The sequence below is a fragment of the Ambystoma mexicanum genome, chromosome 8, assembly GCF_040938575.1.
Source record: "Ambystoma mexicanum isolate Mex_15411 chromosome 8, UKY_AmexF1_1, whole genome shotgun sequence".
NCBI lineage: Eukaryota > Metazoa > Chordata > Amphibia > Caudata > Ambystomatidae > Ambystoma > Ambystoma mexicanum.
This window is the reverse complement of record NC_090929.1, coordinates 73,467,418-73,494,121: the sequence shown is the minus strand read 5'-3', so window position 1 is coordinate 73,494,121 and position 26,704 is coordinate 73,467,418. Positions and strand designations below refer to the sequence as shown.

Here is a 26,704-nt window from a genome sequence, read left to right as displayed (position 1 = left end):
ACCCCGTCAGGGAATAAAACCGAGAGATAGGTTTCAAGGAAAAGAAAGTTTATATAATATCAATATGCCAGCAAAGAACTCTTCTGCTGAAGAGCGCTCTGCCAACAATAACACGGGCAGCACACTAAAAAGGGCAAACGCATCATCAGTGACGATTTAGTCTAAGGCAGATGTCATGTTGCTGGTTGGTGGGGAACATATAGATGCACCTGCTCCATAGGGGATGCCAGGCGCCTATTGGCTGTTGCTCCCTAGTCGATCTTGGTGCACGTGGGTCAGCTGGTCTCATCTTCGCGATGAAGGTCAGTTCATGCGGGCAACACATTTCTAACTTATCTAAGGTAAACAGAAACTGATCATTCTTGAGTAATGGCAAATACCGGAACATCATATGCAAGGGGGTCCTTTGAAAAGAGGGGATAACATATTGACATGCTGACCTCCACATTCAGGGCTTCATTGGTACCACAGCTATAGCACCCAGGTGTCTCTCCTGGGGGCTTGATCTATCGCCTACCTTCCCTTGTGCCTCATGATACAAACAGACGTGTGTTGCTACTGGGAGAATATATTGCTGCCCAGGGTTAGGTCTGTGGTGGGTGTTCTGGAATTGTCAAGGCAAGGGGATTAGATGTTTATCAGCATGAAAGGAATCGCAGGGTCGGGACCGGTGGGCTTTGGCCTGGCGGGGTGGAGGTTGAGGGGGCACGGGCAGTTTAGTGGAGATCGATTGGCATTTGTGCTGTAGACGGTCCCTGTCTCATACTCTCCGCAGAACGCATTCTGGTGTCTTAGGGCTGAGACATAGGTGATGTTATTAGTCTGATTCTCTAAGTTATAGGGTGCTTACGCTCACCGCGGAGGATGGGGCTCTTCCCCCATTAGGTTCATTGTGGTTTATGTACCTTGGTTGCGGCTAGGGGAATGGGGGAAGACTATTTCCTTCCCAACATTAGCTATGATAAGGTCTCAATATCATGGGAGTGGGTGGTGATAGATCTGGCATTCACTAGGGCTCCCTTTAGATAGGAGGCTATGGGATTGGTTATGGACTTACGTGGATTGACCTATGAGTGAGCAGATGAGAGGCTGGTTTTGACAACACTGTTCCACAAAGGGCTACTGGGAGGAGATTTGGTGCCTGAAGGGTTGCTCCTTGGGAGGCTAGAGGTGACATGTTCAGGCATGTTCAAGAATGTAACCATAAGGGGACTAAGGAGGCAGGGTAGCCATGTTACAGAAAGTGCTTGAGGTAGGCATTAATGTGGTTATGATGTTGGCATAGGGCAAGGTAATAGGGTCTAGACCCTGGGTTATGGCTGTGTATGGGAGCGAGGGGTCCTCAGGCCCCCTCGCGTCGTACGCTCCTCAGTACAAGGATTGGACCGAGCGCCTCCGGTAGTGGGATTGCCCCTTGCCCTTAGGTAAAGTTAACCACGGTTGACTACTGCATAGATGGGACTACTGAGCAGGACACGGGGCATCCATCTTTTGTGCCCCCTTTTGACTCCATCTTGGATAAACAGGCCTCACTGCGATAGTACAGCAATGCTCAGCTTCCCTTCCACCGCAGCAGCCAAGGACAGAGACACACACACACAAAGTGCGTAGGCAGCTGGCTGGCCCCCACCCTTGCACTCCCCCTGCGAAGGAAAGCTCTGAGCTTCCATTCTAACGCTGAAGCTGGAGAAAGTTGCAACAATCAATATGCTACAGTTTTCTTCCTCTGAGATCACTGTTTGTCTGAGAACCGGCATGTGAACCAGGATGAGTTAAACACTTTCTGCTCGATTCGTCTTCATAAACATGCAAGCCACCCACCCCCATTAGAACAATTTATTGCCATCCTGGCCCTGCATCCCCTGTAAGGTATTTCTTTCAAGTGCCAATCCCTCGCCTGTGCTGCGAAACCCACCCAATGCACTCCTTACTGACCTTAAGCATTTTTACTACTATATATGTTTTTACTTCTACTAATGAGTTTGAAACCTAGGAAAAGATGCGAAACACAGCCTGATTCTTCTACATGCACAATAAGGTCAAGGCCTCCAATTAAAGCCACAAATGACCCAATTGTACTGACAATAATCATTGTGTGTGATTTATGTAGAAATGTGACAAGTAGCATAAAATGTTTTAAACAATTTGTTATTTAGTGTGTAACATATTAGCTTAGGTAGTGACCACAGTGACCGGACCCTGACCTGCGTGGAGCACAAGATTTTTGACGTCCGTCATCTCGTCAGCCACTCAGCCAACCAGGAGGAAGAGATGCCACCCACACCTACAGCACCACACCGCCTGGCCAATCGGGTCCATTTAGCATTTTTTGTTAGAGTTACTTTAATTAATATAAATATAAGTGTGATGTAATGAGGGGCTAGAGGTTTTTCTTTAGTTATTTCCTAGCTGGAGAAATAAACCATCCTTTGAACTCTTGCAGCCGGGTCTCAGTGCCTCCTTCCCCGACAAGGGGTTGTGTCGGTATTTTATTTTCTCTCACACGTAGTAAGCCGGGGAACGGCACCTACAGCTGTCACTGATATTTCAGGGTCAGGTAAAAGATAGGTTAACAGTAGATTGGGTACTGGTGGAACACAAGTCAAGTTGGCGCTAGTGTTAGATAAAGTTTCCAGTAGGGTCTTAGTTTGTATGGGATTCAGTGGTCCATTAGCTATCCCAATAGGAGTAGTCAGGGTAAAGGAGGTGAGGGCCTGTGCGTGCAGGGTGAGCACCAACAGGCGCTTAAATCTTTCCTGGCCAGTGTATGGCCACACTGTGGTAGACAAAACTGTGCTATTCAATGCGCTGGTGTGCTGTAAGCGTTTTGGCAAGGCGAGACGCATACTGCGGAGCAAGCGTGTGCACAGAGAGAAGCTTCAATCTATCCCTACCAAAGCATGGTCATGGTGAAGTACAGCGAGGGATTTTTAAGCTCTGGTGTGCTGTACGTTTTTTGGCAAGGCGAGAGGCATACTGAGGAGCAGACGTACGCACAGAGAGGCGCTTTAATCTTGCATAGTCAAGGTATGGTCGCGAAGTGGTGGACTGACGGCTGTACTATTTGGTGTGTATTCTAGGCACAGAAAAAGTGAGAGCACCGGGAATATCAGGGTACCACGCTGAACTTTACCAAATTGAAATGTCACGTTAAGCGGCCAGTTGGGGCAGTGCTCCTGTGCCCCACAAGGTATTAAGGAGTTCTTTGGTGGAATTCTGTGATATTGGCGCTTGGTGCCAAGTTTATCAGTGATTGCTTTTATGCATGAAAATTGCTTGATCATAGTTGTGAAATAAGGAGCACCCTTGCTCTGGTGTTATGCCATTGGTCTTTATTGTGTTGCTATTGGTGCCGACACGTGTTTCGACCACACAAGGGTCTATGACATTCATAGATCGTAAAACAGTTGTCGCACATGTATACAATGTCATGTTGCTTAAAATAGCATGAAAGCCACATTAGTGCAAGGGGAGGCGTGCAGTGTGTAGTGATGGGGTTGGTGACAACACTCATGCACATGTCACCAACCCCATCACTACGCACTGCACACCTCAGCAATTTAGAGGAGGAGTGTGGGAAGTATTGGGAAGATTGACTAAACGCTGGGATGCAGGTACAATTTAGATCATCAGGTCGTGCATACGGCATGTAGCAGGAGGGGCCGTTTGGGGGGTACTCTCAGAGTGTAGTTATAGGTGGAATATGGAAGGGCCGGGCTATGCTCGTGTGTGAAGGAAGGCAGGATGGCGTAGGACTGGTCGAGTGTGGCTGAGTGCATCGGGCGTTGATTTAGGGCTGTGTTCTGCAGATGGCAGATTTAGAGAGTGGGAGAGGGGTAGTACGATGAGGTTAGCTATGCGAATGAGAGGCAGTAAATAGGTGGAAGGAGGGATTGAGCCATTGCACAGCAATATTAAAAGGCACAGTAAGTTTACGTGTGGCATTGTGGGAGCAAGTAGCACTGTACCTTACTGCAGAGGTCCTCATGCGGCCTTCCAGCGCCAGACAGGGGAATCAATGAGAGGCCTTAAATGTTGGCCTTTAAATAGGGGCTGGTGTTGCCAGCTGGCTCCCTGGAGGAAGTTGTTTTTGCAGTGCAGGCCTCCGATTGTCCGCCTGCGAGGGTGGGCATTTGATCGAATTCGATACTGCAGGGCTTCTACTCATCATGTCGGCAGCCATTTGCAAAGGGGTTGATGTTGATGTTACATTGCAGTAAGGCTTACCTGATGCAGACATCCCTTCAACGTTGCATCCTGGGGGCATCTCGTGCCGTGATGGAGGATCTGCAGGGCCAGACAGGGGAATCCATGAGAGGCCTTAAAAGTTGGCATTTTCCCACTTCCCAGGTATCTCAAATCTAGGTGTTTTGCCTTTACTGCTATGTCTCCAATTTAGGGCTTTCCTCCCCTACTTCCCATTTATCTCAAATCTAGGTGTTTTTCATTTACTGCTAGGTCTCCAATTTAAGCGTTCCCCCCGCCACCCCACTTCCTAAGTATTTCAAATCTAGGTGTTTTTTATTTATGGCTATGTGTCCAATTTAGGTGTTATTTGCCACTTCCCAGGTATCTCAAATCCCAGTGTTTTCTATTCAGTGCTATGTCTCCGATTTAGGCGTTTTTCCCACTTCCCAGGTGTCTCAAATTCTAGGTGTTTTCCATTTACTGCCGTGTCTCCAATGTAGGTGTTTTTCACCCACTTGCCAGAATCTACGTGATTTCCATTTACTGCTCTGTCTCCAATTTAGCCCCCCCCCACTTCCCATGAATCTCGAATCCAGGTGTTTATTGCCGTGTCTCCAAATGAGGTGATTTCCCACTGCCCAGGTATCTCAAATGTAGGTTTATTTATTTATTTATTGCTATGTCTCTTATTTAGGCATTTCCTCCCACTTCCTGGGTCTCTCAAATCTAGGCTATTTTTAAATATATTGCTAGGTCTCCAATTTAGGCGTTTTTCCCATTGCTGTTTTGTTCATATTCCAGGTGGTTTCCCCCTAGCATTGTGTTTCATTTCTAAGTGTTTCCTTGCCACTGCTGTGTTCCAATTCTAAATGTGTTTCCCACTGCTTCTTTTTTGCCAAATTCTAGCTGTTCCCCCCTCCAGCACTGTATCCCAATTCTGGGTGTTTCCAGACTACTCCTAGGTTTCAAATCTAGGTGTTCCTCCCTTTGCTGCTTAATTCCACCACTAGCTGCTTCCCCTCTAGCACTGCATGTCCGTTCGGCGTGTTCCCTTACTACTGCTGTTTTCTGATTCTATGTGTTTTCCCCGCTGCTGTTTGTTTCAAATTCTAGGTGTTTCCCCTCTAGCACTGCAAAAATAATTCTAGGTGTTTCCATATTACTGCTGCGTTCCAATCCTAGGTGTTAACCCTCCAAGTCAAAGTGCTCCACAACAAGGTTTCCCACTAGTATGGTGGCCCGATTTAAGTGTTACACCACCACTGCTGTGCTTTGAACCTAGCGTCTTTAGCTCCCCCAGCTTGCCCAGGTACAGAACCACGCCGATAGCCCCATCAAAGGCTTCCCCACCAAACTTATCCTCAGCTAGAGGGGCTAAACTGTGCTCACCACAACCACCAAGATCCCTCATCCCTTCCACCCAAGTTAGCCAGCACCATGCAAGTCACCTCTAGCAAGCCTCGAAACAGGACAGAGCTGTGCCTCACAACAACTATCAAAGGACCACACACCTGGAACACCAAAACCACACTGAGCCAATAAAGGAAAACTGGTAAAACTACTGAACCACAAGGGCTTGCACCCCTGGTTCCACAAGCCCAACCTTAGCAACTACAAGTAACAACTAACCATAAACTAAACTACACACAGTGAAGAATCAACCCCAAGGACCAACCACAAGCACCAGGGAACAAACCAATCAAAAGAGGACTCCTGCTCCAGGAAAGTTGACTTACAACTCAAAAACACCATGTCTCACCACAAGAAGGACAAAGAGGCTAGACTGGGAAACAGAAAGAAGAAGAAAACCTCAGCCGCACAGGAAGGTGCCAATCAACAAGGTTTCACAACTCTGAAAAACCCAGTGAAGACAATGCCAAATACACATACAAAGAACAGAGCAATGAGACTACATTGTTCGCTGCCTCTCCACATATGACTGCTTTGCAAGTGATGACGGACTGCCAGCAACAAACCACAGGCAAAAAGCGAAACAAATACAGACCCCATTGGGACGCCAAGCTGTGCACGACAATAAACGAGCCACCCCAACCCGGAGAACACCATGGAAAATACTCCAACAAGAATCGGGGACAAACTGGAATCCATTACCTTCAACATACCCTTCATCATCAAAGACTGGAGCAAAGGACATGCACCAACACGACTCACCAACCGGAACGAAACTAAACCAAACCCTGCCATCAATCTAATCAGACTACTCGACCAAGAGATGGATCACTCCAGAACAACTCCTCTCAACAGGCACAACCAGGAGAGAACCCCCAGCAACAGAAACCCAACCGACAACACACCAATCCCGACTAACAAAAGAACTAACAACCCCCATGGGAAATTACAGAAACTGCACTGCAGCCTGCTAAACGTTAGAGCCATGGCAAAACACTCAACAGAAATCCATGGCCTACTAAGCGATGAAGGCACAGACGCGCTCTTTCTTATAGAAACCTGGTTATCTGACAACTACAAAGCCACCACGAGCGAAGCCATACCGTGCAATTTCAAATTAATACATGCCAAGAGAGAAAACAAAAGAGGATGTGAAATTGCAATGATACACAAAGAGCAAATCCGAGCCGCACCACTCACCTCAATCAACGTCAAAGACTGTGAATCCCTCCTCATCAAGATCAAACTCAACGACCAAGCCAACATAGCGTTCCTCCTGATCTACAGGCTACCGTCCTACAACCCGCAACAAAGCTAGCAGACTCCATCGCCATTTTATCAACCTACCACAATTACGTAGTCATACTGGGAGACTTCAACATTCGGTTTCACAAAGAAAACAAAACCTCAGCAAACTCATTCTGCACACTCCTGGAAACACTGCACTTCAAGCAAATAGCAAATGGATTCCACAACAACACTGTACACACCATGGACGCAATCTTCTGCAGAGAAGGACTATGCGCATCTGCGCCACTTACACCAATGGTATAGAGTGACCACTACTTGATACCATTCTACATCAAACTCCAAATCTGCCCACTGGCCAGAAATTAAATGCTCTACGTCAGCAAGAAAACAAACTGGAAGAACCTAGACCTGGAGTCCTTAACAAACTTACTAGACTCGACTCTGCCTAGCACCACAGAGCCAACCGAAACAACCCCAGACGTAGCAGAAAACACACTCAACATTTGGATTACCGAGGCCCTAGACCACCTTGCACCGGCAAAACCTTTCAAAGCCACACCAAAAACAATTACTGCAAAATGGTCCACAGAAGAGCTGAAAGAACTCAAAAAAATCAACCACAAAATGGAAAGAACCTGGAGAGAACAGTACAACGAACAGGCCAAAATAAAATACCAAAGACAGCTCAGACTATATAAAATCTACAGTACTCGGATCAACAAACAAATACTATGCCACAAGAATTGAATTGTCAAACAATCCACAGAACGAACTCTACAGAATCATCAAAAAGATTAAAAAACCCTTCATCCTGCAAGAAAGTCATAATCACGACACAAGCACTATGTGACAGCATCACCAATCACCTAAAATCAAAAATAGAAACAATCCAACAGACAATCAACATAACCCAGGCTAAAACACACACAACCACTAAACCAGAGACAATGGGCAAAACATGGAATACAGCAAGACTCACCTGCCTAGAACCAATCACCGAAGAAATCCCCACACTGATCAAGGACAGGATCTCCAATGGACTTTTGTCCCTCCCCTCTTCAAAGAAATCCTCAACCCCAAAACCCCAGCGACACACTTCAGGAACCTAATGAATCTGTCACTTAAAACAGGAATTGTACCCGCTGCCTTCAAATCAGCATACATCAAACCACTCGTAAAAAAAGGATTCAGAAAGCACAGAAGACCTAAGCCACTACAGACTGATATCGAACTTGCCCTCCCCATCGAAGAGCCTGGAGAACCATGTATACAAGATCCTACTTAAATGCGTTGAAACAAACGGACTACTCGACCACTCACAAGTTGGCTTCAGACCAATGAGAGGAACAGAATCAGCACTCCTCTCGAGATGGGACGACCTGAAAATAAATACAGACAACAGTGTCCAATCTTGCCTCATACTATTGGGCATATCTGTGGCTTTCGACACAATTAGCCACACAACACTAATAAAAAGACTGGTGGAATGTGGCATACAGGAATACACACTATGGTGGCTTACCTTATTCCTCACAAATAGAACCTAAAGAACCTAGCACCACCTTTCAGCTCAAACACCAAAAACATCTACTCTGGGAGTTCCACAGGGAACCAGCCTCTTTCCCTTGCTCGTCAACATCTACATGCACCCCCTGATTAAAATCATTTGAACCCAAGGACTGGCTGCCTACAACTACACAGAGGACACACAACTGATTGTGAAGGCGACCACGACCCAAGAACCAAACAACTGCCTCAACAACTGTCTCACAGACATCTACAACTGGATGTCTACGAACAACCTCAAACTGAACCCGTCAAAAATGGAAATAATGTTCTCACCCACAGAAAACAATGCAAACAATCCACAACTGGATTGGCTGGCTGGCATGGGCAAACAAACAGACTTCCAATGTGGAAAATAATGTAGGAATACTCATGGACAACGGACTATCCCTGGTACCGCAAGCCAACACAATCACTAAAAAAAACACTACTACCTTCTAGGACTACTCAGGGTATTGCTCCCATACCTCCCCTTTCCTCACAGAACCCTTACAATCATATCCCTGATACTAACAAGAGTTTACTAAGCAAAAGCCTTTACCTATAAATGCCGGAAAGACTTACCAAGAAACTCCAAAAGGAGGTCCAGAACACAGTAGCTAGGATTCTACTAAGATTAAACAGAAGAGACCACATCACTCCAGCCTTGAAAAGCCTTCATCGGCAACCAGTAAAAGAAATCATTAAATTTGAAGCCCTCTGCATCGCCCACAAAGCCTTACACATACAAGGAGCCAAATTCCTCCAAGCCAAGATCAGGAACATCATTCTCACGCCTAGTTGCTAACCTATGGAACGCCATGCCCAAAGAAATTAGAACCACAGAAAACCACATCACCTTCGGGAAATGACTTAAAACCTGGTTATTTAACAGACAAGGACAAGCACAAAGGGATCTCGACAGCAAAAACATTGCAGACCAAAAGAAACACACGAAGGGACGCAGTCACAGATAACAGCTGCAAAATCAAGGAGGACCAGAATACCCCACAGCCCACATTCCCCGTGCCCCCAGCCTTGCCCAACAACTACAGTGGTCAACGAAGAGAAGGCCGCCCATTCAACAGACAGACAGACTCAGGGAAAACACCCATGTGCGATTTATGCAACCGGGAAGGCCCAGACAGGTAAAGCATTAAAACCTAAGGATCACCCTAACATTTTCCGGACCACAGTACTAGGACCACCTGTTCAAGCACCACTTGCTCAATTTATTATGATCACCAGTTGTGCACCCATTCAGCAGCCAACCGCACAACAGATCCAATCCCAACTGCTATGACTAAACCCGGCAGAGTAACCAGGAACACACTAGGTACAACCATCCCTCTGCCCTCAAACCCGTAGGGTAAGTCAGCCTCCACGCTTAGAGGGGAAATTGGCTGAATGACCGATGGACCACAACCAAGAACGTTGGAAGGTACCAAAGTACCGACGAGTGGCAACTGAAGACTCACGCCAGAGACATCGTCAAACTACCCGATTTGCTCCTCCAACATAACCAACACCACTATACACGACTCGGGGCTAATCACATTACACATAGACACATCAAGAACTAATCTAATGCTTACACCCAACCAATTCTCTGAAACCCGGAAAAAGCATTAGAGGGAACACCCTTGCACATAATCCAGAAATCCATCGACATTATACAAATGCGCACCAACTCAACACAATCAAACACCTAACGGTTATCCACAACTCTGGACCCCTTATGGAAACAACTAACCAGCGCCCACGACTGCAAACCCCACCCTAACATTGTACGACACACACACCCAACACAAACACTAGCACACATCCGATGCACTGAGTCCTATCCATACGGTTACAACACCACGCGGGGACTCTTGAACCAACTTCCACACGCAAGACAACGCCCACAGATGCGAGTTCCACCTGTTTCTGAACCTATCCTATCCCCACTAATGCACCCAGTCCTCTTCTCTTGCAGAGCCACGTGAGGGCCTGGAGATTGTCCTTGGGTGGTAGTGGTGTACAGTTTAAATCAAAACAAGAAAACATGACATAGGCAGGGAAAACCCTCATAGCAATAGGGATAATGGGCAGTATTCTTATAGTTTAATAAAACATTCCCTGGAAAGGTCAATATCATGCCTGCCTCCTTCTGGCCCGCCACTGAGAGTAAAGAGTGTGTGGGATAGCGATAGAGTTAAAGATATTGGTAGTGGGAGTTAGTAGTAGTTGGGAGTGGAGATAGTAGTAGTTGTGACAGCCATGAAGAATAAGACTGAGGGAAGACGGGTAGTCGAGTGATAGTGTAAATAACGCAGTAGGGATAATAGTAGAGAGAGAATAGTAAGAGTGACAGGGAGTGGGAGAACAGAAATGGTGGTAGGAGCATAGAGAGAGATTATAACAGAAGAGGAGGCAAGGAAGTAGAGTGAGAGAAAGGCGGGAAGAGAAAATAACAGCAGAGGTAGATGTAGAGAGGAAGTTTGAGGTAAGCTCGATAGAGGAAAAGAAGTAAGATCACAAAGGTTGGAGGTGGAAAGAGGGAGTGAAAGATCAGAGGGATTGGAATATAGTGAGAGGAGGACATTGTGATACCTAATGTAGAGGGGATCAGGTGAGTGTGTGGGCAGGAGAGCAAGTGGCTCTGAGCAGAAGAAAGTACCATCAATATCACCCCAGACAACTTAGCAGGAAAGGCCAGGGGATGACTAGAAGGCCCCTAGGGAGTTAGTCAGCCATCAAATTAGGGAAACCGCCATCAGCTTTAGTCAGAACATCAGACTGATACGGGCCACTTTTGGCCAGCAATGAACATCCATTTAAGGGTGCTTGGATTAGGGAGGTGGGTAGAAGGCCGGGGAAGCAATAGCGAGAAAGGGACGGCCTTAGCACCAAACATCCCCTAGGAACCCGGTAGACCCTAAAGACCATTTATAAGAACTCTCGACCATGTGTTTGTTGTACAAATCACAAATAAATGCCATTCGACTGTCTGGCACCGTTGGAGTGGTTATTTCAGGCGGGTCGCCCCATCACATCTACTAAATGGAGTCATTTGCGACCAGCACACACATAGATCACTACTTAATAGAATGGATGCGCCATAATAAACATTAGTTTTTTCACCCAATAAACTCTGGCTGTAATGTCCACCTGTACATCTGGAAGAGATGTTCTTTATTATTTTTATGGCATGGTTATGTGACTTTTCTTTATGTAGCATTCCATAAGTGAACTTCCTAAAGTCATAAGACCTTATTCACAAATGCATAGTAACTCGGATTTACTCCTGGATAGACTGACAAGGAAGTTACCAGGAGTGGTGGTTCAGTCAAATGGACTGCAAAGTAACCACTGGGTCCCAAAGCTCTGTATGCGATTATCATGGGGCGTCCGCACCTCGCCTACCCTCCCCTTGGAGTATGGCGTACCCCAAGGTTCGGCTCTCGGCCCTTTCCTATTCTCTCTCTACACCTCTCTCCTTGCCCCTGTTATCTCCTCATTCTATATTTCTCACCATGTCTATGCTGATGACACCTAAATCTTCCTTTCTTTCTCTTCCTTCTCCTCTGACCTCCACCTTAAACTCTCGTCCTGTCTCACTGCCATTAAAAACTGGATGTCATCCCGCTTCCTTTCTCTCAATACTGATAAGACTGAAGTCTTATTCTTTCCTTCCAATACTCTTCCCCCTCCCTCACCTCCACCTTTCATTCACTTTCCCCCCTCTAATCTTCCTATCTCTACCCACGCTCGCAATCTAGGCATACACTTTGACTCCTCCCTCTCCTTCTCCCACCATATTTCTCTTACCTCTCACGCCTGTCGCTACCACAATATTCGCTCTTCTCTCACCTTCCATGCTACTAAACTCTTAATCTCCTCCCTCATCTTCTCTCACCTCTTCTATTGCTCCTCTCGCCTCTTTGGACTCCTGCTTCTCATCTTGCCCCCCTCAAATCTATCTACCACTCAGCCATTCGTACCCTCTGTCTCCTTGCCCCGCATGACTCCATTTCTTCTTTGCTCTCCTTCCTTGACTGGCTTCCCTTTCACTCCCAACTTAAATTTCATTTTCTCTGTCTAGTCTTTAAATCCCTCAACGATCTGGCTCCCCCTTATCTCTCCTCTCTTTCTACACTCCTTCCCGCTCCCTTCTTTCAGCTGATCACTACCTTCTCACCATCCCTCCTCCCCCATGTGCCTCCTCCCGCTTTTGCTCCTTTCAGCTCCTAGCCCCCCTGCACTGGAACTCCTTACCTCTCTCAATCCGCTCTATACCTACCTTTTCCTCCTTCCGCACTTCCCTGAAATCTCTCCTTCTCCATTCCCCTCCATGAATCCTTCCCCACCTCTCATTCTCTCCCCTTCCCTTGAATCTTCCCTATGATCATCTCTACCCTCCCCTTTTCCTCACTCTTTTTTGCCCTTATACCCCTTCCCTCCTCCTTCCCTTCCTCACCCCTTCTCTATTCCCCCACAGATTAATTGCTCTACCTACTGTTTTATTGGTTCGATTCATGATTGTTTATTGCGTCTACTGTTATAATGTTCTATGTATTCTGTTGTTATAATGTTAAGCGTTTTGGATGAAAGCGCTATATAAACAAATAAATACAAATACCATGGGATGCAGGGAGGCAGCTGAAGGGAAGTACTGCCACACACTCCCACACATCTCCATTCAGATCTGCACACACCCAATCATACAAGCATGCACGCATCCACTTTTTGTCCAGCTCTCACACACAGTCACTCATGAACACATACCTTCAGTAATACCTGTGGCGCCCACCCCAACATCTTTATCCCGCTGGCCTCTGCACCTAGCAAGCCCCAGGGGGTTGGTTGCCCACGGCAGCATCAGATCTCTCCTGGGCGCTGCCATGATCAGTTCACCACGCATGCGCGTTGGCCCGGCTCCCGTGCACACGCAGTGTATGCCAATCTCAGGGGTCTCCACAGCAACGTTGTGCTGCTGGCCTCATTTTCAGAGAGGAATGAGTATTTAAAACCCTCTCTCCCTCAGCTGAGCGTGTCTTAATGTGCTCAGCCAGTTCCCTGCCGGCAGTGTCCTGACTTCTCCTTTGTGAATTCCAGCTTTACTTTTTGTCCTTTCCTGTTTGCCTTGACTTGTCTCCCTTTTTCATCTATTGCTGCCTGGTCTCCTCCTATTCACTCCTCTCCTGCCACCCTGCTCGCACTTGGATCTTGTCCTTCCTTGTCCTGGATCCTTCCCCACTTTCTGTTGGTAATAGCTCCTTTCCACATCCTTATTGTTGTATGTATGCCTGATGCTGCTTCAGTTGGAATCCTGCTACCATCCTCCAGAGCCTCCACCTCCATCTGGCAACAACATTCTGCTTCCCTGGTCAGTGTTCGCACTGTCCTTGCATCACATTAATCAGGGGAAGCAACCATGTGGTGTGGGGAGTCAGTCTGATATCACCAGGTACCCATGTTTCTTGGGCTGCTGTCCTGGCTTCCAATGTCGCCCTCTCACTTCTGGAACAGCCCCTAAAAACAACATGGCAGACCGAGGATGTAAAACAGATATGCAGTCAAAATGAGAAGCGGTTATTGACAAGTACTATGGTTGAATAGGCGGTTGGGGGATGCCAGGTGTAAAAGTACAGAAGAAGGAGAATGAAACAAGGTGGCATGATTAGGGTTAAAGACTTTTATTCAAGTAAAAGGAAGGAGAAAACCTGACTATCCCTATTCCTAGATTGGTGGGGGATTTCCCTTCCTCAGCTAAAGATATATGGTGACTGTCAGGGTGTCTGTCAAATCAAAATTGTCCACCGTCCTGTGCCAGGAAAACCTTTCTCCTATCCCTTACACTACAAATTGCACCTGTGTTCTTGTACCAGGAGAATGACTCCTGTCTCCTGGGTTTAGGGTCTTTGGCTTATCAAAACCAGTTTTCACAGTTTTATGTCTCAAATGTTATCAGGGGGAATGACTCCCTTCCCCGAATGGTAAAGTTCCCAACACAACTTGTATTCTCCTTCTGGATGACCCAGGAGAATGCCTCCATTCTCCTGGCATTTGGTTTCACACAGCCTGGGGGAATGTCTCCCTTCCCCAGGCTTGGCAAGCTCTTAACACAACCATTTACACTCCTTCTCGATGGACCAGGAGAAGGCCTACCTTCTCCTGGTGTTCGGTTTCACAGTCTGGGGGAATGGCTGCCTTCCCCAGACTTCTGGACTTTTCTCCTAGTCCAGTTTGCCAAGAGAATGGCTCCACATTCTCCTGGTATCAGTTCTTTACAACCAGGGAGTCTGACTCCCTTCCCCTTGTATTCTTTTTGTTCAACTGCACTCTTAATCTCTAAGCTTTTAAAGGGGTCCACGACCTTTGATGCTCTCCTTCTTTGGTCTGCCTTTCTTGGCACACTTCCCTGCCAAGAAATGCAACGAGGAAGAGGACTGGTGTTGCTCTCTTATTTTGGGTTCCAAACCCTGGCTTCTTTTTTTCTTTGCAATGGTCGACTTGGCTCACTCTCCTGCCATGTACTGCCATGAGGAAGATGACTTGTAGTTTGAGGCGGGTGTCTAACCCTTCCTTTGGATGTCAGTGGGCTTCTGTCTACCCATGTAGTGAGGGGCTCTCCCTCTCGGATTCTCTTTGGCTTGGTGAGGGTACCTAGCTCTCCTCTGGTTATCAGTTGGCTCCTCTCTCCGCCACTCTTGTGAGGGATTCTCCCCCTCTGGGTATCTTTAATATGCTTGGGGTCTTCGGTCCTTCTCTAAAGGTCAGCTGGATTTATTCTGCCATGGTAACGAGGAAGAGGGTATTTGTATGCCTCCTGCCCCTCCCATGCCGCCCAAGCGTAGTGCTTGCCCAGTAGCTCTGGGACAACTGCTTGCACCCTCTTATTGAGCCACCTAGCCATCCCCCCAGACCTCCTGTGCCACCCCTTACCCTGTCTGGGGTCTCGGCATGTCACCGAGGCTTCCTGGGTCAGCGGCCATTCATTTCTGCATCTGCAGTGTCTCATTTCCTCTGCGGCTCCCTAAAAGGGTTCCCGTTGCCATCCGCGTTCCTTCCTGCTTTCGGCAGCACCGGGCAAACCCTCCGACCAACAGACGCGGCCGACCGCCAGCGTCCTTGGAGCGCTCTCCCTTTGGATCGGTAACACGGATTTGAATCTCCTGCATTCGCTGATCAGCACACCTGCAACCTTGTGCGGCTGCCCGTGACCATCTTCCTGTGTTTGGTCCATTCTCATCTGTCCCTAGGCTCATTAGTCCTTTGTTTCTTTTGCGGGTCCCATCTTCATTACTCCGCAGGGCCTACTCGTCCCAGCATTTCATTTAGATTACATGGCCTCCTGTGATTCTTCTTCGCCCCAGTACTTTCAAGGATCTCAAGATATTCAACCTTACCACAATACATAGGTCTACTATCTATAAAGAAGGTAGAAGAGGTTGAGGAGCTGGAGTAGGTGGGGGTGAGATGTGGACATTTGTTCATAAGGGCTGTACCCTAGATGGTCGTCCTTATCCCTAGAGAGGGTTTGGGGAGGAGGGATCCCTCCCGATGAGATCCTCCCGTAATATACCACCCCGAGAGGGCCTATCAGGTAGCGGCCTGACCTCTCAGGCCTCATGGGAAGGGGCTCCCCTTGGGGAGATGTGAAAACACCTAGTGCTGCGTCCTGCAGAGCTCACCTATGCCACCAATAAGAAAGTGCAAAATTAAGTGCAATTGGTTCCATCGTATCAGGAGCCTGAGCCTTACACATCATTGTGCCAGCCGGCACGTACGTCGAGTGATGGCAAGCCACCCCATGGGGCTTAGACCAAGCATCAAACGTGCAGAGAAAATAATCGTTTTGTTCGAGGGCCATCCATGAGTGGAGTAGAGGGGGGAGAACTTAGTTAATTACCAAATATTTTTGGTTCCCCACACCCAGAAGCCTGATCCGTCCCTCTAGACCCACGTCACCATCCCTACAGACAAACTCGCCCTCTACCCTCCATCCGCATGCATGCCTCATCCTTCCCTTCAGACCCACATGCAACTAACCTTCCCTCTGGGCACACATGCCCCAACCCTCCATTCACACCCAGATGCCCCGCCCTTCCCTCCAGAACAAAGCAGAGGTGCTCCAGCCCTCCCTTCAGACCCCAACATCCCAGCCCTCCCTCCACACACAGATTATCCCAGCCCTACATGCCTAAACATGCCCAATCCCTCCATTCACACGCAGATGCTGCCTCCTTTGCTCAAGCCCTGCATTCTACCATGCTTTCATTAACAGATACCCTTCTCCCTCGATTCACATGCAAGTGCCCCCATCCATCGCTCCAGAGAGGTGCTCCAGATTCTCATGCTCCATCCCTCCAGATATTCATGTCCCCATCACCCCATTCACTCCCAGATGCCCCATACCTTGATTCATATGCACATTTCCCAATCCCTCTCTCCCTCTCTCCAGGGCTATGTGCCCCATCCCTCCATTCACGCTGATGCCCCCAGTCCTACATGCCCCTGTCTACACCCAGATGCCCAATTCCACATTCAGATGTGCATGCCACATTCTTCCCACCTTGTCCATCCATACTCAGATGCCCTATCTCTTCATTCAAACCCAAATGCCCATCCCTCCTTTCCCTTTAAACACATGCTGCACATGCCATCAATTATCCCACCAGGCCCAAGTGCTGAATCCGTCCCCCCAGGCCCACGCGCCACTATCCCCCCCTACGGACTTGCATGCGCCAGCCCCTCATACCCCCACTCACAAGCAGATACCCCAGCCCTACACTCCCCAATTCAAACTCAGATGCCCCATCTCTCCTTCCAAAACACACATTCCAGATTAAAATGCCACCATCCCTCCTCCAGACCCACATGCCACCATCCCTACTTCCGAACCCACACAAAGATGCCAACATCCATCCCTCCATAACTACATCAAGATGCTCCACCTCTACCTCCAGACTCACACACAGATGGCGCCATCCACCCTGTCTCTAGACCCACACCGGATTACCCCATCCCCTCCTCAACACCCATATGCTCCCACCCCTCCAGTAGACCACATCCATCTCTCTAGACCTAAGAACCTCACCCCTCCATTGATACCCGATGCCCCAACCTTTCCACAAGAGTGCACCTTGACATGTCCCCATTATATGTCCCATCCCTCTATTCCAGATCAAAGATGCCCCCCTGCGATCCTGACCACACCAAGATGCCTCCCTCCAGACTCATACCATGATGCCCCACCCTCCCTCCGCACAGCAAGATGCCCCCATCCTGCACTTGAGCCCCACAGCAATATGCCCCCATCCCTCTCCACACACCAAGAAGTCCTATGCCACCCTTCAGATCTACACCAAGGTGCACCATAGCCCTCCCGACCAATGTGCCCCATCCCTCCCCCAGCCCCACACCAATGTGCTCCCAGCCCTCCCTCCAGACCCACACCAAGATGCCCCATCCCTCCAGACCAATGTACCCCTATCACTCCCTCCAGACCCACATCAAGATGCCCTATCCCTCCCTCCAGACACAGACCAATGTACCCCTATCCTTCCCTCCAGACCCACACCAAGCTGCCCCATCGCTCCATTCAAGACCCCAGCAAGATGCCCCATCCCTCGGAGAGGTAGATGCAACATCTTTCCATGTTCATTAGATTTATTGATGATGTCTTTGGCATCTGGACTGGACCCATTAGTGAACTAGGCAACTTTTTTGAAATGATGAACCAGATGCACCCGCTGATCAAATTCACTACATGTATAGTGAAACCAAGATCACTTCCTGGATGTTGAGATATACTATGAGAATAGTGCGGTCAACATTAAGATTTTTACGACACCTACAGAACGGAATAGTTCATTACTAACGACCAGCTTCCAACCCAAACAAACAATTGACAGTGTACCTTTAAGTCAATTTATTTAGGGACCGGCAAAACATATCTGATTTGGAGGAATAAAAAAAGGGCCCTAGAACTATAGGATGAATTCCTGGATTGGAAATACGACAAGGATTTGCTTAAAGTTATATCAGAAAAAGTGGAGAATACACATAATGAGTCTCTATTTGCACCTAAACCACCTAAGACAAGTCCATACTCGGTTTATGTAACGACACACTCTACGCAGAGTAGAATCAGGAAGGTGATAAAGCAACATTGGCCCATGATACAAATAGAGCCAACTCTACAGAGACTTTTTCATGAATTTTCAGCTTTCGCTTACAGGAACAGCCAGGCTCTTTGAAACAGACTTGTGAGAGCAGAGATTGCATTGCCAAAGAGATTTGACACACGTTATATGGGAACACAACCTTGCTGTAATTGTCAGCATTGTGGAAACATCATTAAAGGTAATAAGATCACACATCCACACTCTGGTAAAATTAAGACACTCCTGCACATGTGACTCGATGAACATGATATATACACTGAAATACCCATGTTATGTTATGTTATGTTACTTTGCATTTATATAGCGCCTTTATGTACCATTGGTTTGATCTCAAGGCGCTGGTAGGTTGAACGTCCTCGGGAACCGAAGTTCAAGTCAGTAGAGAGAGTAGAGAGTCAAAGGTGCATGTGAGCACCGGATATGTGTGCAGCTGGTGTGGTATTCATTTAGTAGCTGCTTCATAGTGGTAGGTGTGGTGGTCGAGAGATCAAGAGTATGTGTTCGTTCTGGCAGGTTTTATCCAGACCGGTTCTGGCTGCGTAAGGCCTGAGGAGAACGCCTGGCTGGAGGGTGTGAAACCAGCAGTGTTTAGTTAGAGTGATGTGGGGTATGAGGCAGATGTTAGTATGAGAACAGCTATACCGAATGGTGTCATAGTATCTCTGTGTTCTAGTTGAATGGTGGTGTAAGGAAGAGAGTAAGCATGGTGATGTGATATGATGGTTTACATGCTCTTTCAAACGTTACGTGCACTCCAACCCATTCCATGTATGTCGCGCACTTCTATGCGCTCCAATCAGTTCCATGCACTCCAGTCCGCTCCATGCACTCCAGTCCGCTCCATGAACTCCTGTCCGCTCCATGCACTCCAGTCCGCTCTGTGCACTCCAGTCCGCTCCATGCACTCCAGTCCGTTCCACGCACTCCAGTCTGTTCCACGCTCTCCAGTCAGTTCCATGTACTCCAATCATTTCCGTGAATTCTAAGTTGTTTTATGCACCCCATCCACACATTTCACCCGTACCTTCCACATATTTCACCCGTACCTTTCACGTATTACCCCAGTAGCTTCCACATACTTCATCCGTTCCATCCACATACGTCCCCATTCCATCCACATACATCCCCCGTTGCATCCCCATACGTCATGCGTTCCATCCACATACTTCACCCGCTCCATCCGCTCTACGCACTCGTCTGCTCTACGCACTCGTCTGCTCTGTGCACTCGTCCGCTCGAGGCACTCTGCCGCTCCACGCACTCGTCTGCTCCACGCCCTCGCCCACCCACTCTACCCCTTGTCCGCTCGAAGCACTCGTCCGCTTGAGGCACTCGTCCGCTCCACGCATTCATCTGCTCCACGCACTTGTCCTTTCCACGCCCTCGCCCGCTCTACCCCTTCGCCCGCTCTACGCACTCGCCGCTCTACGCATTCACCCGCTCTACGCACTAGTCCGCTCCACATATTAGTTCATTCTACGCACTAGTCCGTTCTACGCACTAGTCCGTTCTTGCGCACTCCTCCATTCTTGCGTACTCGTCCGCTCTGCACACTCGTCCGCTCTGCGCTCCCATCTGCTCTGCGCACCCATCCGCTCAACGCATTCATTCCCTCTTATGTACTCATCCGCTCTTACACACTTGTCTGATCTACACATTCGTCTGCTCTACACACTCGTCTGTTCTACATACTCGTCCGCTCTACACAGTCGTCCGCTCTACACAGTCGTTCGGTCTACACAGTCGTCCGCTCTAAACATCCTTCTCCTCTGTGCCCTCATCCGCTCTATACACCCATCCGCTCAATGCATCCACCGGCTCAACGCGCTCATCCGCTCTACTCACACCTCCGCTCTAGGCAGCCATCTGCTCTATGCACCCATCCACTTAACGCACCCATCCGCACCATGCACCCATCCACACCATGCGGCCATCCGCTCCACGCACTCATCCGCTCCATGCACTCATCCACTCCACGCACTCATCCGCTCTATGCACTCGTCCTTTCCACGCACTCATCTGCTTTATGTACTCATCTGCTCTGCACAGTCCTTCGCTCTATACACTCATCCGCTATATACACTCATGGGTTCTACACATTCATCTGCTCTGTGCACTCCTGCGCTCTACTTACTCCTCCGCTCTTACGCACTCATCTCCTCTACACGCTCATCCGATCAATAGTCATCCACTCTACACACTCAACCGTTCTACACGCTCGTCCGCTCTATGCATTCATCCGCTCTAAGCACCCTTCCGTTCTACGCTCTAAACACTCATCCGCTCTACACACTCATCGGTTCTACACACTCACCGGCTCTACACACTCATCGGCTCTACGCACCCATCTGCTCAACGCATTCATCTGCTCAGTGCGCTCATTCGCTCAGCGTGCTCATCCGTTCCACACGATTCATCCACTCCACTCACTTTGTTCATTCATCATGCATTATCGGTTCAGGCCATGTCACTTGGCATACGTACTGGATCCGTTCCGTGCTTTCTATCTGTTTCATGCACTACATCCGTCTCATGTACTTGAATTGTCTATTCTGTACTTTCATTTATGCCATGCACTCATACATTCCATACCATCTGCCTGTGTACTCATCAGTCTCCTGTATTCAACCTCTTCTCTTTATTCATTTCGTCCATTTTGTTCATTTTGAGCATTGCTATCATTACATCCATTTCATTAATTTAGACTGCATTACTGTTTTCGTACGATTTATTCTTTTTATCCACTTCACTGCTTTGATCTACTTTACTCATTCTATTCTGTTTGTCCTTTTAGTTTACATTAGCGGTTATTAGTTGTCGATTTCTCGCTTGGATCTGGATGTTGTATTGTTATTGTCTTATTGTTATTCAAGATCTAGTAGTACCATGTGGGTATTACTATGTAGGAAAGACAACACGCAAAGCAAAGGTCCATTGGACTGCACATAAATCTAACAATAGAACCAAAAACCTTAAGTCTCTGGTAGCAACACACTTCGTGGAGGCAAAGCATAATGTTGCACAGTTGAAATGCATACTATTGGAACAAGTCACATTGCCCAATAGAGTTGGGGAACTCCACAGGAAACGATTGCAAAGAGAGGTAGGTAGCATGGATTGATCTGTTGGACTCACTGGCACCTAGGGAAATGAATTGTGAATGGGACCTCATGTGTTTCGTCCAAGGATGTTAACTCTTAGATTGTGAGCAGGATCAACCTGAGAGAGAGGAGGAAACCCATGCACTTTGTTAGTAATTTGAGTGATAAGGCACTCGAACCCGATCAAGAGTACTACTTAGACAATTGAGGAGTTTAAAGCAAAGGTTAAGACTGTGAGCAGGATTTCCCTGAGGGTCTTCACCTAACAGAGCTGACAGTGGTGCCACTTTGATCGAGGAAATGTGGGCCAGGCCCCACCAAGAGGCCCCATCCCTCCCTCTAGATCCATACCATGATGCCCCATCCTCCCTCTGGCATACCATGATGCCCCATTCCACCCTTCAGACCCACACACAGATGCCCCCTCATACCTTCCCAGCCCACACACAGATGCCCCATTCCACCCACACCAAGATGCCCCATCCCACCCTCCCAACACACACCTAGATGACCCATCCGACCCTCCAGACCTGCACACAGATGTACCATGTCACCCTCCAGACCAACAAACAGATGACCCCATCACTCCATTCCAGACTCCACCAAGATGACCCCCTCCCTCCGATTCAGACTCCAAAAGATGCCCCATCCAACAAGATGCGCCCATCCCACCCTCCAGACCAATGTGCCCCTATCCCTCCCTCCAGACCCACACCAAGATGCCCCTATCCCAGATCCCACGAACCCTGCAAGCCAGAACCCAGGATGCCCCCATCCTATCCTCTAGACTCAAACCAAGATATCCATCTCCAAACACCAAGAAACCCTATCCCAACCTTCAGTCCAAAATAAATGGGCCCCCATCCCACCCAGACTGCACCAAGATGCCCCATCCCTCTCTCCAGATCCAGGTGCCCCTATCCCTCCCTAGAAACCCACACCATGTGCCCCCATGCCTCCAATTCAGACCCCACCAAGATGCCCCATCCCAGCCTCCAGACCCATGCAGATGCCCCATGCCACTCTCCAGACCAATACACATGCCCCATCCCACCTCCAGATGCAGATATCCCCATCCCACCCAAAGCTGCCCCATACTACCCTCCCAAAAAACACCTAATGACCCATGACACCCTCCAGATCAACAGATGCCCCATACCTGTTCCAGACCAAGCCCAATGTGTCATTCCCATTGTAGACCGCACCAAGATGCCACCATCCCTCCCTCCACACTTAAAGATACCATTATCCTGCCCTCCAGACCTACGCCTAGATGACTCATCCCTCCCTCAAGGCCCACACCAATGCGCCCACATTCCTCCCCCACCGCACACTAATGTGCCGCCATCTCTCCCTTTAAACCCACATCAAGAGGCCCCCTGCCGCCATCCGATCGACCCCACCAATGTGTCCCCATCCCTCCCTTTAGAGGCACACCAACATGGCCCCATATCTGTCCATTACAGACCCCATCAAAATGCCCCTCCCTCCATTCCAGACCACACTAAGAGGACCCCCTCCCTTCATTCCAGGCCCCACCAAGCCAGACCCCACCAAGATGCCCCATCGCTCCCCCTAGACCCATACCATGACGGCCCATCCTCCCTCTACAGTTAACTACCCCATTCCGCTTGCAGACCCACACCAAGATGCCCAATGCGCATCTCCCGAAACACACGCAGATAGCCCCAGCAGACCTCCTTTAAAACCACCCATCCCAAGCACACTCTGATCAATCCACATTAAATTCCCCTTCAAATCACCATCCACTGTCTCTACACTGTTCCTTTTCTTAGCCCTACCGACTTTCCACGTTGAATAGATGAAAATGATCTTTAAAGTAAATGTACATTTCCGCTCCCCCGTTTGCATCTGGTGTTTTGAGGGAACTTTCACGATAACCAGAAGAAAACGCCCATTTTAATGTCAGCCACCCAAGCGCAGGCACATTCAGCAGCCCAGCTTGGCAGCCAGACACCATTCCTGGGTCCCAAGATGACGTCAGACGCTACGTGCACTGCAGGGATCGAAACGTGCCCGAAGTCACGTGAGGAAGAGTTGGCGCGGCGTCGCAGGGTCCGTTCCTCGAATGGGAAGTAGCCCCCTAGTAGCGACCTGTCACCGGCTGAATAGAGGCTCCCCGGTTCTGGCGGGATGACTGCGTGCGTGTGAGAAGCCGCCTGCGGTGAGCAGCCCCGGCTTTCCTCCGAGTGGCGGGTGGGGGGAGGAGGCGACTTGCAAAGCTGCTAAACCATCTCATCGAGCAATTCCAAAAAAGGGCTGGAGTTACGGGGCAAAAGCGTTCTATTAGAAGGCGTGACAGGCACAGCCTGTTAGGCCTCGGAGGGTCACAGGGAGCTCTCAAGTTTCGTGAGGCCATGCTTGAGAAGGCCACACAGTCTTGTTGTTGCTTGGTATTCTGGGAATTGTAGTTTTCTTACACTTTGAATGGGGAAGAAAAAACGATTCGTTCCAAAATCCAAAGAGGGGGACCAACAGGACCAGGGGGCTTCTCGTGCATAGCACAGTAAATATGAGAGGCTCCAGACACAGCTCGCCCAGGAGTGGGGCCACTTCCCCAGTGGTTGCAACATCATCCATGTTTCTCAGTTCCCTGCGCGTGAAAACTCTCCAGTCCCGTTTTTCCTTATGTTTTTGTCTTTACCATTTTACATTTATGACTACAAATCCTAGAATTCCAAGCAATCACAGAGGACCGCGAGGCTCTCTCATGCAGGGCTGTCCTGAGAAGTTTGTGCTGTTGTGTCACTGTTGTGGTTGCATCTGGTATGAAAGGGAGATGTTGTATTGTCAGTCTTGTCTTGTCACTGGCCTGTCGTGCTTGCTATCAGAATGTTGATGGATGAATGCAGCTCAGGAGAATGTTGAGTGGATCTGTGAGTAAATGTTCTGAGAGTGTCAGTTGGGGGCCTGAGCTGGGATGATAGGATGGCTGGTGGGTCTACTCCTCTGTTAGTACTGTCAATACCTAGCCATGATACTGTCCCGTCCATACGTGAATGCAAATACCATAAGAGTAACTGGAATATGTATATACTGTATAATAAAGCCTTACCTGGACTACTCTAAACTCCACAGCAGGTCTGTGTATGAGTGCTGATGACTACAGAGAGTCTTTACAACAGTCACCCGGGCTCTGTGTTCCTGGAGCCCCGCAGCCACCACCTGCAGAGAGTATATGAAATAATGCCGGGGCTGCGCGTCTGCTTCCAGGCACAGGGCTTCTGTCTTAGCGAGGCCGTGCTTTCAGCTCCCACACCTCTGTAGCTCTCTTCTAGAGACAATTATCCCCTGCAGCGCAGCCCATCAGACCTGTGGACCCTCACAGTTAGGATTCATCACGCTTTTTGTTTTAGCAGAGCGTTTAAAGTGTATGCTTTTCATAAGTAATTGGCGATTTAAGAACCATTGTTTTGGCGAAGACGTTCAAATCTGTCTTCTTTGAAAACAATGACAGTATGTTAACAAAAAAGTTAACTATCGCTAGTTTTCATGTGCACGCATTTTCGTGTGCTATAGGTTTATTCTTTTGTAGAATTACACATTTCTCTCGCAACATAAGAAGAATGCAGTTAACACCCATGTTACCTTTTCACATTATCTTTTGTTTATATTTTGCCAGCCGCTTTATAGGAAAATCTCTAAGATACATTTTTTGAAAGACAGTGCTAGTTTGTATTTTCTGTTATGGAAAGCCAGTTGAATTAAATTTGTGTATTTCACTTTTACATACGTTGAGTCCCTGTGCGCATGCTATGAGCCCCGCCCCACTTTTGTTTGGACTAGATCCCTATTGATAACGTTTGAAGACCGGCAGAATTGCTTATTCTAGATAGTTGGCAGGTCTGACCTTTCAAAAAAATTGCCACAGCCCTATCCATTCCAGAAACGTGAGAGAAAGAGGAAACCTGATTGGGGTGGGGGTTTTCGGCTCCTACATACATGCTTCATCTCATTCCACGGGTGCTCAACCAATTTCATATTTCTTTTGCAGAACTTGTAGCTTTGATTTGTCCATAATAAGTCGAGCACTAAAACTCCTAGAATTCAAATGAAAGTGTTTCTTGGATGAGCATCCCCTGAATGACATCGGTCACGTTGTCATGAATGTTGTATGAAATTGAAATGGTGGTTCTATGTTTGGCTGACCTGAGTTTCTTTTAGAAATCCTTTAAAAAAATTGTTTTAAAGAAATTATTTCGAATTTTTATATATATATATATATATATATATATATATATATATATATATATATATATATATGAAAGTAGAGAGGGTGCTTACCTCTTCCATATATGATAAATCCCTTACCCCACTCCCATATATCATAAATCCCTTACCCCACTCCCAAATAGTTTGATGAGTTTTTTTCGATGCAATTTTTTGGAAAATAATTGCATCAAAACACCTGTTGGCAAATGAACGCAAAATCGTAGTGGCAGCCTAACATTCCATATAGCGGGAAGCAATTGACATATCTAACTTTGTACTGTTAACAGGCAATGACTCAACCATAGCTGTCTAAACATTCTGCATCATAACAATACTCATCTATAACATCCATTCCCTTTAGGTTGGAGCAGACATGACACAAAGCCTTGATGGAGAAGAAGAGTCGAGAAGTGCTGATTTTCTACTGGTCTCCACGAAGAAGAAGAAAAACAAAAGAAAACATGCAGAAACAAAGGCTTGTGGTAGCGCGATTCTTGGTGAAGAGAGCCATGTGACCCACGTCTTGGATTATCGGCTACCTCTTAACAGTAAAGAGCACAGGAAACGGAAGAAGAGACATAGAGCATCTCAATCTGAGAGTTCTGAAATAGTTATTGATGTATTGCAGAGCTTTTCCGAGCCAGAACATAGCTACCAGAAAAGCCTGCCCACAACTGGGGTAAGAGACGGCGTGAACAGTGCAACTAAGAGCCTTGAAGAAGCAGACGCTCCCAACTCCACCAAACTATCCTTCAAATCGACCAAGGTTAGGAGGCCTGCCTTTCCATGCAGAAGGGAGAC

At 48.0% G+C, this 26,704-nt stretch overlaps 1 protein-coding gene across 2 annotated transcripts in view; it reads left to right on the top strand.

Annotated features, from left to right (window-relative positions):
- Positions 1-23,732: 23,732 nt before the first annotated feature.
- Positions 23,733-26,704, top strand: part of TTF1 (transcription termination factor 1) — a 262,798-nt gene continuing 259,826 nt past the window's right edge. The window contains exons 1-2 of one of the 2 annotated variants that reach the window (XM_069609307.1): positions 23,733-23,855; positions 26,265-26,669. In XM_069609307.1, the coding sequence (XP_069465408.1) occupies positions 26,277-26,669 (393 nt within the window). In that variant the 5' untranslated portion in view covers positions 23,733-23,855; positions 26,265-26,276. The remainder of the gene's footprint in view (positions 23,856-26,264; positions 26,670-26,704) is intronic. The other variant, XM_069609308.1, reaches the window with a different exon arrangement.